Below are 14,654 nucleotides of genomic sequence, written 5' to 3' on the forward strand. Positions count from 1 at the left end.
CTACACTTTTGCATTTGGAGGAAGCCCAGCTTGAATCAGGTCCATCCCTCAGTAACGCAGGTAAAAATAAAAGGATGCTTCACCAGAAAGCAGCCCTGAAACTTGCTTGGTGTTAGATTTTTTTTTTTTTTGCTTTAAAATTCAATCCAACATGTCAAAGTCCTGCTCCTGCTAGCGACAAGGAAAGAGGATATTGAATGACAAAAGTAACCAAATGTTTGAAGAACATTTTTGTTCCCGCAAAATGAAATTGCTGAAGGAATTTGCACAGCTTCCCACAGTCTAGTTACTGAATTACTAAACCAGTTTCTCCCAACCACTTACAAAGCAAAATTATAATCAACTATAAGATCTGGTATTACGAGTACTCAAGAACGAGCTTTTCCAAAATAGAAGCTAAAAGGTTTGCAGATCTGTTTCACATCTGTGGCCCAGATATAAATCAGCTCCTTCTCATTCCCTCTTTTTAAGCATGCCCACAGCATCTGACTCGTGCTGAAGAGAGGTCCAAAGAGCTAAAAAGTTCTGAATGTCTATTAAAACTCCCAGAAAGGCTGAATCACATGTGTTTTATCAAGAACTCCCTTCTCTCCATGCATCCACTTTTTATTTATACTACCTTTTCAAGCAGTAAGGAAAAAAAAAAAAAAAAGAGACAACCAAGACTGTAGTTGTCTAAGCATTTGGAAGCCTGATTTTTGCCTTTGGAAGACACTTAAAATGTTTCAATTTACAGAGTAGCTTCATGCCTAGAGCAATTTGTGGTGTCTCTGTTTTTAAAATCTTTGTACCTTCATGCTTCCAATGATGCTGGAGGGAAAAAAAACCACACCCTGTTCTCCAAGGTCTCTTCCACAGACTACACATTGCCACCTCCTTGTTTTACTGTGTCTCCCAACGTTTTGCTGCTTTCTCTGTATTTTGATACATAAGCAAGGTGGATGAACTGAGCTAGCCCAAATATCCATCCACAAAGTAAAAGTTATCTCTCTTCTCTTCTAAACTGTATTCAGCACTGCCCACCAGGAATCCAAGGGCTGCTTGTTCCCTTCCTCTTGGCTGTGGCCCAACCGGCAAACAACCGTTCTGCCCCTCCCACAGGCATGACCCACAGGTTTTGGGAGGACAGCAAGCAGAGTACTGCTGCTTGAGGGCTCCTGGCATCCCCAGGTTATCTGCATTAGCTGAGCTGGAACCAGAGCAAGCCCCAAGTCACATACAGAAGGGGCCATCTTCACCCCAGATTTTGGAGGAAGCTCAGGGCTTTGGAGTAGGCTGGTAGTCTTGCAGTCGGCCCCAACCTGACCACAGATCACTATATAAGGAGTAGCCAGGGGAAAAAAAACCAACCCACAACCTTTTCCAAGTTCATTATGGAGGGAACAGGGAGATGGATGGAACCAGGAAAACAGTTTTCCTCCCACTTGAGGTACTCTCTGTTTTACTAGCAGCGTGCCAGCAGCAACCAGCACACATGTTCACAGCGGGGCTCTTAAACTTCGTACAGCATTTCAGAGCAACTCCAGTAACCTTGTTCATAGTGATTTACACATATACAGTCACCCTTCTGCACCACCCCTACCTCCATCTGCAGACACGTTACGCTCAGTGCTCTTTCTTCCCTCGGCACCTCCTGACCCGGCAGCGCATGGACACACACATGAAAAGGGAACGGACACCCCTGCACCAGTGGATTGTCTGTCAGTACCGGAAAGGACTGTAACCTAAACCCATCACCTTCTCAGTCCAACATAAATCCAGGAGTGGTGTTGAAAGACAAATCAAAGCACTCTGCTTGGCCAACTCCCAGTGCGCCTTCCCTTCCTGCCTGCTGCTGCGAGACACCACGTCCTGCCCAGAGATCCCCTTCCCCTCGCACCTGCCCCCAGCTCCTGGGCCCCCTGCACACCCTTTCCCTAGGAGCCCTCGGGTTCAATCCCTCCCTGTACTTCACAGGAGCTCCGATCTGGGGCCGGAACAGCCCAGCCAGTACGTAGCACTGGGAGAAGCTGTTCTGGGGTTTGAAGCCCTGTCCACCTCTGTAGCCTCTTCATTGAACTATTAACATGGCCAACAATATTGTATGGTGAGGTGTTGCTAGTGCTTCACGCAAGGCTCTGGAGCCAGTCACTCAAGGTGACAAATCCCTTTCTTAACCCACCCTGACTGCATGTGGCCCCTTTGCCCCACACCTCCCCACTGAATCCCCCAAAGCTGATGTTTTCTGGCTCTCCGTAACTGCAAGGCCTGGCTCCATCGCCTGCTGGGGTCAATCGATGTTCTTCTGTACTAAGCCACACTTCAGCCACCAAATACTCTACCCCAGGGGCTGTTGCTGTGCTGTCTCAGGGCAGCTGGGGCCTTATGCCTTCACGGCCAGGAAGGGCACTGCCGGACAGTCATCTCCTTCCCAAGTGACCCCAGCCTGGCATCTCCCTCAGGCAGAAGGTGCTTAGCTCTTGTTCAGCACGCCAGGACCCTCCAAGCATTGCCAGTGGAAGCCTCCATCCCCTTTCTGTCAGAAATTCAGCTCAGTAATACTTAACCCAATGTTGTGCTGAGGCTCCCTCACATCTCAAAGACCCCTGCAACTTCAGTGACAGACTTGGCCAAACCAGAACGGTACCCTCAGCTCTGACTTCTGCTGAGCTGCACACCACAGCCCCTCACAATGCAGACAGCTTGAGCTCTGGGCAAAAGCCAGGGGAACTGGTCCCTCTAGCAAAGCCTGTTCTTCCATCAGCTTCCACAACCTGCAGCAGGAGCGAAAGTGCCATGAACAGCAGCGATAGGGGTGTTGGTTTGGCATCAGCATTAAGACACAAATGAAACAGAGCATTCTGAACTCCTATGTGAAAACATGACTGAAGGCTAAGAGCCTAGGACAAGGCTGACGAGCAGATTATCTTGTTTGTGCCAAATTCCTGCTTCTTACACCTTCCCACGGCACACCTGCGGCCAGCTCCCACAGTGTATTTACCTACACAGCTCCCGTCAGCCAAGTCAGGTCTTCCTCTGAGGGGAACAGCAAGGGCTGCACACCCCTCACGGGCTCTGCAGGGTGGCAGCAGTGTTGTTTCCTTTCCTTGCCCAGCTCCAGGAGCTGCGCTGCAAACAGCCCAGGGCTGGGCACTGCCAAAGCACCACCAGGATGAGGGGGTCAGATCAAAAGCAGAGAGATCAAGGGAGGGCAGGAGGGAGGACCCAGCACATCCCCATCCCACCCTTCCTGCTTCCTCCCACGCTTTAGTTCAGTGCTCTGTAGCCTAAATACATCCATCTTCCTCCTAGGCAGGGAATTATATTTGGATGTTTCCCTCCATCAGCATTACATATATGCTGCTTATCTCCACAAACTGTTGCACTCTTGTTTTTTCACTGCACAGCAGCATCCTGTGGATTTTTCCAGCAAAGCCACCTAGATCTGCTGAGCATGGCACAGCTCCAAGGCCAGGCACTCCCCGGTAGAAAGGGCTTTCCTGAAGCAGAGGTACCAAAGACTATCTAGGTAAAAAAGCTGCTCCCACATTTCCTCAGGCACAGCTGCTTGGTCTTTCCAAGCTCTCGGTATGCTGGTGATGGAAACTGGAGGTGGGGAGAGCCGCACCCAGAGGTGTTGTTGAGGCGAGATCCCCACATATTGTTTTAACGGAGCACAGGCTCACATCCACACAAACAAGGAACACTGGCTTTTCCTCCCCTCACCACTCCTCCTCCCCATCAGGCCCAAATAAGGAACTCAGCAATGAGTCCTGCACTTCATAGTTCATGTGCAAACTAGGAGAGAAGACAAGAGGCAGAAAAACCTGTTCCCACTCCAGCCATGCCCCCCCCCCCCCCCCGCCCGACCATTTCAGGTGTTCACCTACCAGTCTTTCCTCAGGAGTGATAAATGAGTTTGCATTTTACAGTGGCAGGGTGGATCAGAAAGGTCTAGAACAAGGGTGACAGAAAGAGCCTCAAAAAGGTTAAACCACATGTTTGCAAGGCCTCTCCCAGCCACAGCTAAAGAATGTTTGAAAGTCAGAAAAGCTTTCCTTTTTTTTTTTTTTTTTTTGTCTGAAAGGATAAGAGGAAGGAATGGGACAATCAAATCTGGTTTCAGTTTATTTCCAGAATTTTACTGTACAAAATATGCAAAGTGTAAAACGGTTTTATGTTTCAGTTTAAAAACAACGAAACCCCATCCAGCTATAACTTAAGAGAACCCAGCTTGGAACAGAACAATTTACTAGGCTAGACCCACAGTGCATTAATGTCACAGACACCAGGAATTTGCTTACTTAAGTTCACAATTAGAAAATAACAGAAAGACCATGTACCATTGCAGTTAGAAGTCACATGTGCAAAGAGGAGGGAAAAAAAAAAGAAAGAAAGAAATGCTGGTTAGTGTCTATTAATTAGAAAACCTTGGCAAACCCCATCTTACTATACACAGTTTGTGTAGAAAAAGAGTATTACACAGTGATCAAAAGAGGGTGAGGGAACGGCCTTCGCTCCCACCCCCCTCCCCAAGACACAATAATGCTGAATCAAAGAAACAGGCACAGAAGAGTGTAAGATTCCTTCACAGTTACATCTGTGCAGCTAGCAAGCCACAGCATGCCCCCCCTGTGGACGCAGGAGATACCCCCGAGCATCCTTAGCGCTGGTGAGAGGTGCCAGGGAAGGAGCCAGAGGGAAGGATTTCCTCTCTTGCACAGCACACATAGGGCAGGACTGGCTGCCTGCAGAGCTTCAGTATGCTGCAGGGATAAAATTGCAGTCTCTTGGAGGGATGCTGAGGGGCGGATAACACCAGCTCTACTGCTGGTGCAGCAGGGACCCACCTCAGGAGTATCCCAGAGTGATCCATGGCAGTCACAGAGCAGCTGTTGGAAAGAGAGACTTTTGGTCATCACCTATCAGAGGCAGCAGCCTCAACAAAGGAGGATGCATATTCCTGTAGGAGACTTCATGGCCCAAACACATTTCTTTCAGGAGAACAGAAATTTGGGGCATCGGGGGGGGGGCGGGGTTAGGGGTTCTAATATTTTATTTTTTTTTTCTTTTAAAACTCAACAGCTCAATCCCAAGAGCACTTCCTTCTTAACACAGTTTAAACACTGAACCACCGAGCCTGGCTTGAGGCTTTACACATGTATAATGCACACACCTGTAAGGGAAAAAGCACACAGACACACAAGCTGAAGGAAAAAACCAGACATCTGCTCACACATCTCCTGAACAGCTTTCATACAGTCGGGCAAAACAGCGAGCAACTGAATAGCAGAGTCTGGGACCAGACTACAGCATTTTTTGCAAAATATGGCAAGACTTGTGTTTTACCTTTGAAAAGGGCAGATTTACATGTTTTAGTAAGCAAGATGAAATTGGCTTGAACAGGTTTAGCACAGCATGGATCTCTTCTGTTTCTTCATCAGCAAATGCTGGAAATGAGCACATCTCAACGTTTTTAAAAGCCACTTACGCAGGGCCAGCTTCAGAAACTGCTTCCCTGCAGCTTTTGGCATACTTGGCAACAGCTGATTCCCAAGGCTTTGTGCAAAGATCCCCAACCCATAGGAAAAGGTTAAGAGGCTCTGTGAGGGCTGGGATTTGTTCAAACCTCCCCCAAACTTATGCCTTATCATGAGCTGCCCCCAAGTTCCAAGTCTCAGCCCCAACACCTCCCATGACAGTGGATGCTTGTTCTGCCCCACTAGGGAACTTTGGGAAAAATGCAGGGAGAGGAGGATGGGAGCTGGAGGCGGAGTGACTGAAGTTGCTGGCAGGAAAACTTTTACAAGCAGAAGTCAGAGGAATAGCTGGCAGAGGCTGAAATCAGATCTGCCTTTCTCTTCAATATTCCCCTTCAGGGGTGGATTGCTCCTGAAGGCACCCAGGACAACCCCACGAACAGGAGCAAGCTGTGCCACACCAGCCCTTCCCGTGCGGTGTGTCCCCCTACAGCTGCTCTGCTGCCCACAGGGGTGCGTGGGTGGCAACAACTCCCTTCTGCAGTATGAAAACTGGTAGCTGCAAGCAGCCCCCTCAACTCCCCAAGGTGACCACGATGGCTTGGCGAGGAACTGGCAACGCTATGGATGGGAATGCTAAAATGCCTACATGCTTCTGAGAGGGCTGCCTGTTCTGCTCCCGTGAGCGGGAGTGAGATCTGGGGCAGCCCCACAGAGCCTACGTAAGGATGGCTGCAGCCCCACAGCAGTGATAGGTTAACAGATGTGCTAGCAACGACTTCCCAGGCCTAGTTACAGAACTGGCAAGGTATTAAGGGTCTAATATCTGCCCCTACACCTCTAGAAGTTGCAAGAAATCTGAACCTTTCACTCTACAGTCATGAAAAAGAAAGCCAGCCTTCGTTGGAAACCCACAGCCATTTCCATCTGCTCTGGAACAGTTGAAAGTCTTAGCTACATCTGGTTTTATAAGATCTCAGCATGGTTTTGGATTTAGGCTGTAACAAGTCAGAGAGAAAAAAAAAAGCCTTTAAAGTATCTGAGCAGCATACTTGAGAGTCACAGGAAAAACACCAACATGGAAGAGAGGAGTGAGGCAACACCACTCCTGGCTAGGCAACACAGCATCCTATCGAATGGTTCAGCCTTTAGTGAAGGAAGTCCAGTGCAAGGAACATTGTCCACTTCACCACAAACAGGGTTGTCTTATAAACTACTTGAATTCTAAAAAAAACCCCCAAAAAACAGCTAGGTACAAGCATCCAGGCTGGGAGAGAGGAGGGAGAATATGTGCAAGGAGACAGTGCAGGACAGGAGAAGCATTTGGAGGAAAACAGCCTGCGCCTGGCAGGCAAACTCTACAAGCCTTATCTATGCTCAGCTCTTGGCAAGCTCTGCAGAAGTAAGGACTGTAGGATTTGGATCAGAGCTTCATTCCCTGTGAGTCGATTCTTACTCATTAGCTGGCTATAAACAGAGTTAAACAAAACAGCCTGCTCTCACCACTCAGTATTTTTATAAGGAGTCTGAATTGCTGTAGATGCCACAGATCCATCTGTGGATCTCAAAGCACTTGACAACAAGGTGAGTTTAGCCTCATAACACCCCAGTGAGGTAAGTATGACAGTGATCCCCTGATTTTGCACAGAGAGGGGAAACAAGAGAGACCCTGGAAAATAAAATGTCACTTACAAAACCCAGGGAATACTCAAGAGTCTTGATTCCCCTTTTAGTCTGTCCTCACTCCTAAGCAGGTTACATCTCTACAGGGGTCATTTGAGAGGCCAAGTCCTCTCCTTCAGGTTTCATCAGGCAAAGCATTCATGCTGCTGACACAATGAAGAGCGTTTCATGGAGGAGCTGGCCCCCGCTGACAGTGTCCGTTTCAGCACCAGGCAGAAAAGGCAGCACTGAACCACGGCACACAGATGACGAAGCAGACCCAGAGCAAGCACACGGTGCTTCCGTCTGGTTCTCCATGTGTTCAAGGATTTAACGCAATTTAAGACATGAGTTTCCTGAGCAGATACTGTCAGACAACCCCTCTCGTAGGGGTAGGAAAAGGAAAGGGGGAGGAAATCCTGGGAAACCAAGAAAGTTTTGCAGAGGTGCCTGGGACAAGGTGATCTCACGCACACAGCACATTCAAGCCCCCAGCAAGGTGGTTCTTGTTCTGGCTTCACGGAAATGAGCCAATTCAGCCACAGGCAGTAGCCTCTACACCGGCATAAGTGTTTCATAGACTCCCAAGCTACTCCCAGTCTCCCCTACCTTGCTGGTTATGCACATCATAAAAAACAGCTGCATGCATCTTTAGGAGAGCCAAGTGTGAGATCCTATACGCTCCCCTTCCTTTTTTTTTAAAAAAAAAAAAAAAAGAAACAAAAAAAAAACCCAAAAAAAAAGGAATAAACCAATCTACTTTTTCAAAATAGAACACTGAAGGCTGCAGTTAGTTGAGTCCCCATACCAACTACCAGAAACTCTGACCTAGAAAGAAGCCCAAACACTAAGTTTATAGAAGGGAAAACTCTACCTACTTTCCATCCTTTAAGGGACATGAGCCTGATCCCATCGTGTACTGTGCCATTTAGTTTCTTCATAACCATGTCTGGCACATTACACGGAGAAAACAGGATCCAGGTAACTATGATGAACTTGTAAGAAAGGTGCAGGCGACTGCAGGTGTCACTTGCATGAGGAGTCACCACTTTGGACCCTTGCTCACCAAGGTGCTCCCTTGATCCCAAGAGAACTATCTCCAGGTCCTGTTGGATAGCGCTGCTGAAGCTGGAAGAGGCTGAATCCCCCTGATCTCCCTGTCCTGTCCCCAGCACCCCTGCTTAAGGTGGCTGCTCCCTTCTACCAGGTTATGGTGGGCACCAGCCAGCCTACACCAACCATACCATGCAGGACTAGCAAAGCCCCACTCTTAGCTGGGCCACCTTGGGCTGGTGGGAACATGGAGGTAGCCCCATTAGCTGCTGGAGGAGCCCAGGGAAGGCCAAAGAGGACAGGAGGGGCTGTCATAGCCTCCCTTGGAAGACAACGCACCCTGGCAATGAAAGGCACTGGCTTACATACCTCGCTGAACCAGGGTCCTCTGCGTTAAGACATCTGTATGAAGGGCAGGTCATATCCCGCCTGATAGAGATATTTTCATGGCAAAAGACTGGGCAGGATGAATTGAGTGTTTGCGTTCACACCGCCACAGAGCTGGGGGTGGTCTCAAAGGGACCTGACTGAAGGCAGGTTACTGCCAGCCTCAGAGCTGGCTCCAGAGTCGTGGATGCCCTGTGCCAGCAAGCAGATTTCAGACACAAGTTTAGGCTAATCGTTAAAAAAGCAAACCTTTCAAAACAGCACAAATCTTGGACAACAGAAGTCACACATGCAAGGTGCATTGATGGGAAAAAGTGGTGTTACAAACAAAACTGCCATGTAAGAGCTATGCATCTCTTGCAGCAGCAGATCCCGGTGCTGAGCAGAAACTCCCACAGTACAGGAAGGCCAAGAAAGGCAGTCAGATTTTCAACATTCAGACATAGTTTGGTATAGCTGAAGGCATACAGTGGGGAAGGACACACCGCAGTGTTTCCAGAGCACAGCAGTTCTCCAAAGCAAGTGCACATGGCAGAGGTCAGCCCTTCCCCGGCTTCTTTCCCCAAGGAGGGAAGTGCTTCTGCCCCCCTTTCCTCCAGACGTATTTGAAGCTGGCTGGAGAGGGAGGGGCACATTCCTGCCTGCACCCCCCCTTCCTCTCAAAGAGGCTGTCAGACACAGGGAGGGTCTGTGATTTATCTGAGGAGGAGCCAGCTAAGTAACCTACCCTGTCCCAGTGCAAATACACAGCCCTTGCAGGTGCAAAAGGAAGCGGCAGTAAGGCAGACCCCGAGGGGACCTGGAGAAACACATTCGGAAAGCCAGACAGAAGGGGACAGAAACAGGGAGCCTTGGGAGTGCCCAACACAGATGGAGGCAAGTAGGAGAAAGGGAAGCAGGTGAAAATTAACCAGGAGCTGTGTCACACAGAGTTTCACTAACAAGCACTGGTAAAAAAAAAATAAAAATTGAAGAGCTGCAAGATGGGCTGAGCCAGTTCAAGACAACCAACTTCAGAGACATAGAGAAAAAACATCCCACTGTGCTTGTACAGGTCCAGCACTGACAGAAGAGGGCACATGGAGAGGAGGAAAAGAATAAGCCTCCAGTCTCCAGATTAGGTGGCTCACAGAAGCAGTCTTTTCCCTTTGATACCTTCTCCTCCCCAGGTGAACACGGACTGCAAATGCCGCCTGTGCAAGCAGGTTTCTATAGCGGAGAGGTGAGCAGCGTGCTCTCAGAAACAGGTAGCAAAAGCAGAGACACAAAAGCGCAGGCGTGCGCCTGGCACAAGGCAGCGCTCCAACAAAAATACCGACATTGCAATTGTGTGGAGAAAGAGAGAGCGTGAGATTTACAGTATGCCTGGAAAGGCGGCGGGGGGGTGGGGAAGGAAAAAAAAATTCTGTTCTGTCTCCAAGGCTGAGCTAACCGAACCAAGTCACCCTGTCGCCTCTTAAGATATTTCTTTCTAGATAAGATATCCCAACTCCCCCCTCCCCTTTCCAAATAAAGTGCAGATGGTCAAATATTACTGGTCCATCATCTGCCAGTTTCAGTCAGCATTGGGGAAATTAAACCCAAAAGCACAATATTGAAGAAAAACAAAAAATCCCCGGACAACCCACCCTCAAAATCCCTTAGACTGAAGTCTCAGACTGTAAGCGGAGGACAAATTTATGAGATTTAGGGTCTATGAACTCCTCTGAGAGTTTGATGAAGGGGATTTTCTTCACATTAACAACAAGGCTGAAGTCCAAGCACTTGAGGACAAAAACAATGCCGTCTTGTAACCCGCTTGTGACCGCTTCCTCGCTGACAAGCGTCCACTGCTTGGAGAACCAGCGATCCCTGTCATACTGGAGGGTTGGGCCCGGGTTGAGGTAACGCTCCAGTAATGCCTGCCGAGAGAGCGATACACATTAGTGCCAGCCCCGCAACCCGCTCTGCGTCGACTCTCTTCCCATCCCCAGATACAGCTCTGCGAGCACGGGCTTGCCATGCTGCAAACTGTTTCAGCTTCCATGCTTCAGGAGACATCGTCTCCCCAGTCTCTCCCAGCTTTTCAGACCCCAAGAGCAGACACAACCACCAGGAGATCCTCTTTCAGTCCATCCCAGCAAGCTTGCAAAGTTATAGCCCCGACTTCTGCTGTCAGCACTGCCATCCATCAGCAGTTCAGCAAAGCAGAGGTCATTTCTCCCCTACCAGCTCCATAACCCATCCCAAAATCGCAGTCCCAGCAGGCAGATGGGATAGCTGGCCCTCCCTTCTTCAGGCCAAGCAGAGGTTTCCATGTTTGTAGCCTGACTGAGGCTGCAAAACTGGGGAACACTGACGTCACTTACGTTTTAAAGCCTCCCCTGCAATCTTAAGGGCAGTACAACTCTCCCTTGAATACCTGAGCAAGGTCCCAGGTAGATTCCAGCAAGAGGGTGCAGAGTCCCATCTCCTGACAGCATTTCTGCTCTTAGCATAGTAAGTCCAGGAGTAAATTCTCACATTTCTAATCCTTCTCTAAAATTGTGGAGTGTTTTTAGAGGGGAAGGTGTAGAGTGGGATTGTGTGACCTATTTCCTGCATCATTCAGTCCCTCCCTATGTCTCTAAGTCAACAGTCACAGTCAGGATGTGAAGCAGAAAACTGACATTTGCCAGAGCAGCCCACAAATTAGAATTAGAAACACTATCGGACAGACAGGGATTTAAGTGATAATTAGAAGCAGTCCAAAATGCAGCACTGCAGAGAGGACCAAAAAAAACTAAACCAAAACAAAAAAGTCTTTTGCAGGTTGCAACCTACATCATGCTGCTACCATGACCAGCTGGGAGATTCCCTGTGACTCAAGGCCACTGTCTTGGACATTTCTTTGGTACTCCCTTTGCTGAACTGCATGAGAACCATTATCTCATAAGAATTTTCAGACAAAAAGAGATGTAAGATGTCATAGGGGAAGCATTACTTCCCTTTAAGGCCTGATGCAGCCTACAATGCACTGATCACACAACAGACAGCAACTATGAAATCCCCCACTCACCTCCCCTGACAATCTGCACGCATACACAGATGTGCCATGCCTTTCTCCCTCCTTCCTGCACCAACATGAGAGAAAGCATTACCTTTGGTGTCATGTTATTGGTGATGCAGAAGGACAAGTGTTGCAAGATGCTCTCCATGCTGTGGTACTGCTGCTGGCGGGTGGTGCGAAGGTACTTCTGCAGAGCTCTTGCCATGGAGGGGAAGATTGCCTGGGCTGCTTCTCGGGGGTCCATCATCTCTCCTGGAGCTTTCTGCTGTTCCTCTGCCTGGAGGCGTTTGATGTGAGTGAAAGCCTCCTCTACTGCAACCACAAGCCTGCAGAAGGGAAATCAGGACAGCAAGAGTCACAACAGGAGAGGTAGGATGGGTCTGTGGTTAAGACAGAGCCTGGAAGTCAGGATTTACAAGCTCCTATTCCCATCTCTGCCACTGACTCACTGCCTGCCATCAGACAATTTACACACAATCTTCTCTACTAACAGTCTGAGGGGTAGACGGCAGCCCTCCTTTCCTTGCCCAGGCCATCCAGCAACTGAAGGTCATAAACCTGGATTAAGACTTTAAAAGCCTGAACATCATACTTGGTTCTGCCAACACAGCATAAACATCAGCTACATGACTCAAACAAGACACAGCTGCCCTTGCATTTAATGCACATCTTTAAAAACAGCGGTTCCAGCATACAGGACTGCAGCGTGACGCATAAGGACAGGCAAGCAGTCAGGACGAAGCCGTCTGTAAACGAGCATGACTCAGGACACAGACTGCTCTGTGACTCTCTGCTCACAAGCTGCAGTCTGCTCCAATTTACATCAAATGGGTAGACACCTTGTGCTGCTGGATGATTGCTCTGCAACCCCCACTGAACAGTGATGGTGCTCCTGCCTTCCCTCCTAACACTGCAGCTAGAATCATCCTCTGCGAACCATTCCTGTGTTGGCACAGGTGAGCAAACACCAAGACCACACCACAGAAAGGCAAACAGATGCCATACAACACTTACAAGTTAGCTCAGTACTAAGTAACAAGGGAAGGGCTACACTGCAGTTGGTGGGGAAAAATGAACAATAATGGAAGAGTCACCCAAAAACCCTCTTTTGCCCCTCCAGACAGGGCTTGTTTCACACTAGATTTCCACTCAAGTCAGCAAATACTGTCCACACTGCCCTCAATACCCAAAGCATCTTAAAGCCAGGGGAAGCTGCCCCATGACAAGCAGAGGTATGGCATGCCACATGCAGACTGTATAGGAGGAAGAGCACAAGAAGCCCTGACCGCTGCCCATTTTGTTTAATTTGACTTGGGGGAAGCAGGAGGTGGAAAACAGTTTCTAATCTCCTCACGTCTTTTTGTTGCAGCTCTGACCTTTCTCCTTTGAAACATCTGGCCTGGTCTTCTAGTGACTGATGGTTTTCCTCTGACTAAGCAGCTGTTGTAACCAAACTCAGCAAGCAAGGGAGATGTGCCTGAGTTAGGATGCTACACTGCACAGAAAGTTTAAGTTCCTATTGCTCCAAGGCAGGAAGAGAACCCAACAGAAAGCAGCGATGGAGCACAGGTCAGACCAAGGCAGGCTATGGGCAGGCACTGTGCCTGCACTTTCCCAATGAAATATAAGCTGCCAAAAGAAAACAGAAAACAAGCCAGCTCCTTCCAGTTACGGCACATTCCTTCCAAACACAGTACAGTTCAGGGATGCCTGTCCACAAGCAACTTGCCTCAAACTGTTAGGTATGTTAACTACAAACGGTAATTAGGCTCCAGAGCAAAAAGAAGCACTATCTCAGGTCACCTCAACAAAGCATCAGCTCTGCAGCCTAAGTGTGACTGGCAGAAAACACACCTTTGTTCCAAAATAACATGCAACCTCTTCTGGTCATGTCTTTCCTCCCCAGTTGATTGAAAAGGACAGTCAAACTGCTCCTTTCAGTTGACTGCAAGCACAAATATTCTTTTTGCCCATGAACAGGCGCTCCACCAATCCTGTCCCTGGATTACTTCAGCAGAGATGACAAGCCTGGGCATTGGGGAAATAATGGGATTTCCTAGAGAAAGTAACTACAGATTTGTCAAGCACTGGACTGTTCCCTAATCCATGACATTGCATTAGCTTATCTGGCATAATATACACAAAGTCTGCTTTATGCATGCTCTTCAGATAATTCCCGTTGCAAGCTGTCACTGTTCCTTGTGCATGTGGGTTTCATACGCTTCTTCACTGTGACAGATTTACAGACAAGCCCCCCTCTTGTCTGGCCCCGCATGGCCGAGCCTCGCAGCGCCAAGGAGAGGCATCCAGGCAGGGACAGCTTTACCTTGCACGGCGCTTTTTCACTCGGCGCTCATGGTCAGCCTCTTCGTAGTAGAGCTCGTTGTGACTGGAGTCCCTGCGACGGGCTGCAGCTGCAATCATGGCACGGGACTGCCCAGAAGCGTTGTTACCTGGGCCTTGGGGAGGCGAGGATGAGCAAAAAGGAGACAAGAAAGGTGGTGTTACTGCCACAGGACCGGGGCTGGGACAGACCAGCACATCACAGTCAAAGGTGTTCTGTGGCTCCAGCCTTCCCAACCAAGGCTATACACCCTTCCCAGGTCCTCAGGAGCTCTGACAGAAACCCCGCTAGACAGCACAGGCTCGGAGAAGGGCTTTGGCTTGTGGACAAGGGAGGTTAGTTGGGATGAAGGATTCCACGCAATATACAGAAAGGCAAAGGTGAGGGTGCACATGCCAAGGATGCAACTTACCACCCATTATATATGTTTTCAGTTTGAAGGCAAGGGCAGCTGTAACGCACCACATTTCAGCAACAAGATATTGCGAGAGCACAGTAAGTGAGGAGTTGGAAAGAGGAGAAAGACAAACACAAGAATACCATGAGACATGGAGATGAATGAACTAAAGCCAAACTCCAGACAGTTACACGCAGGGAGGAAAAACAGGATGCAGTGGCAGTACGGTCCCCTCTAGACAGGGTCACCTCTAGACAAAGCCCAGGGTTTTCCAGAAGGGTAGATGCAGTCAAAGCAGCATAGAATCATAAAGGTTGGAAAAGA

At 48.8% G+C, this 14,654-nt stretch overlaps 1 protein-coding gene across 1 annotated transcript; it reads right to left on the minus strand.

The window, feature by feature from the left end:
- Nucleotides 1–10,201: 10,201 nt before the first annotated feature.
- Nucleotides 10,202–14,048, minus strand: LOC104472383 (vang-like protein 1; the record flags this gene model as incomplete). The annotated part of the gene is made up of 3 exons (XM_010088045.1): nucleotides 10,202–10,462; nucleotides 11,681–11,915; nucleotides 13,916–14,048. Coding segments are annotated over 3 exons (629 nt in total), but the record flags the coding sequence as incomplete, so codon positions are not given.
- Nucleotides 14,049–14,654: the final 606 nt, after the last annotated feature.

Source organism: Pterocles gutturalis, unplaced genomic scaffold (assembly GCF_000699245.1).
Source record: "Pterocles gutturalis isolate BGI_N339 unplaced genomic scaffold, ASM69924v1 scaffold17351, whole genome shotgun sequence".
Classification (NCBI taxonomy): domain Eukaryota; kingdom Metazoa; phylum Chordata; class Aves; order Pterocliformes; family Pteroclidae; genus Pterocles; species Pterocles gutturalis.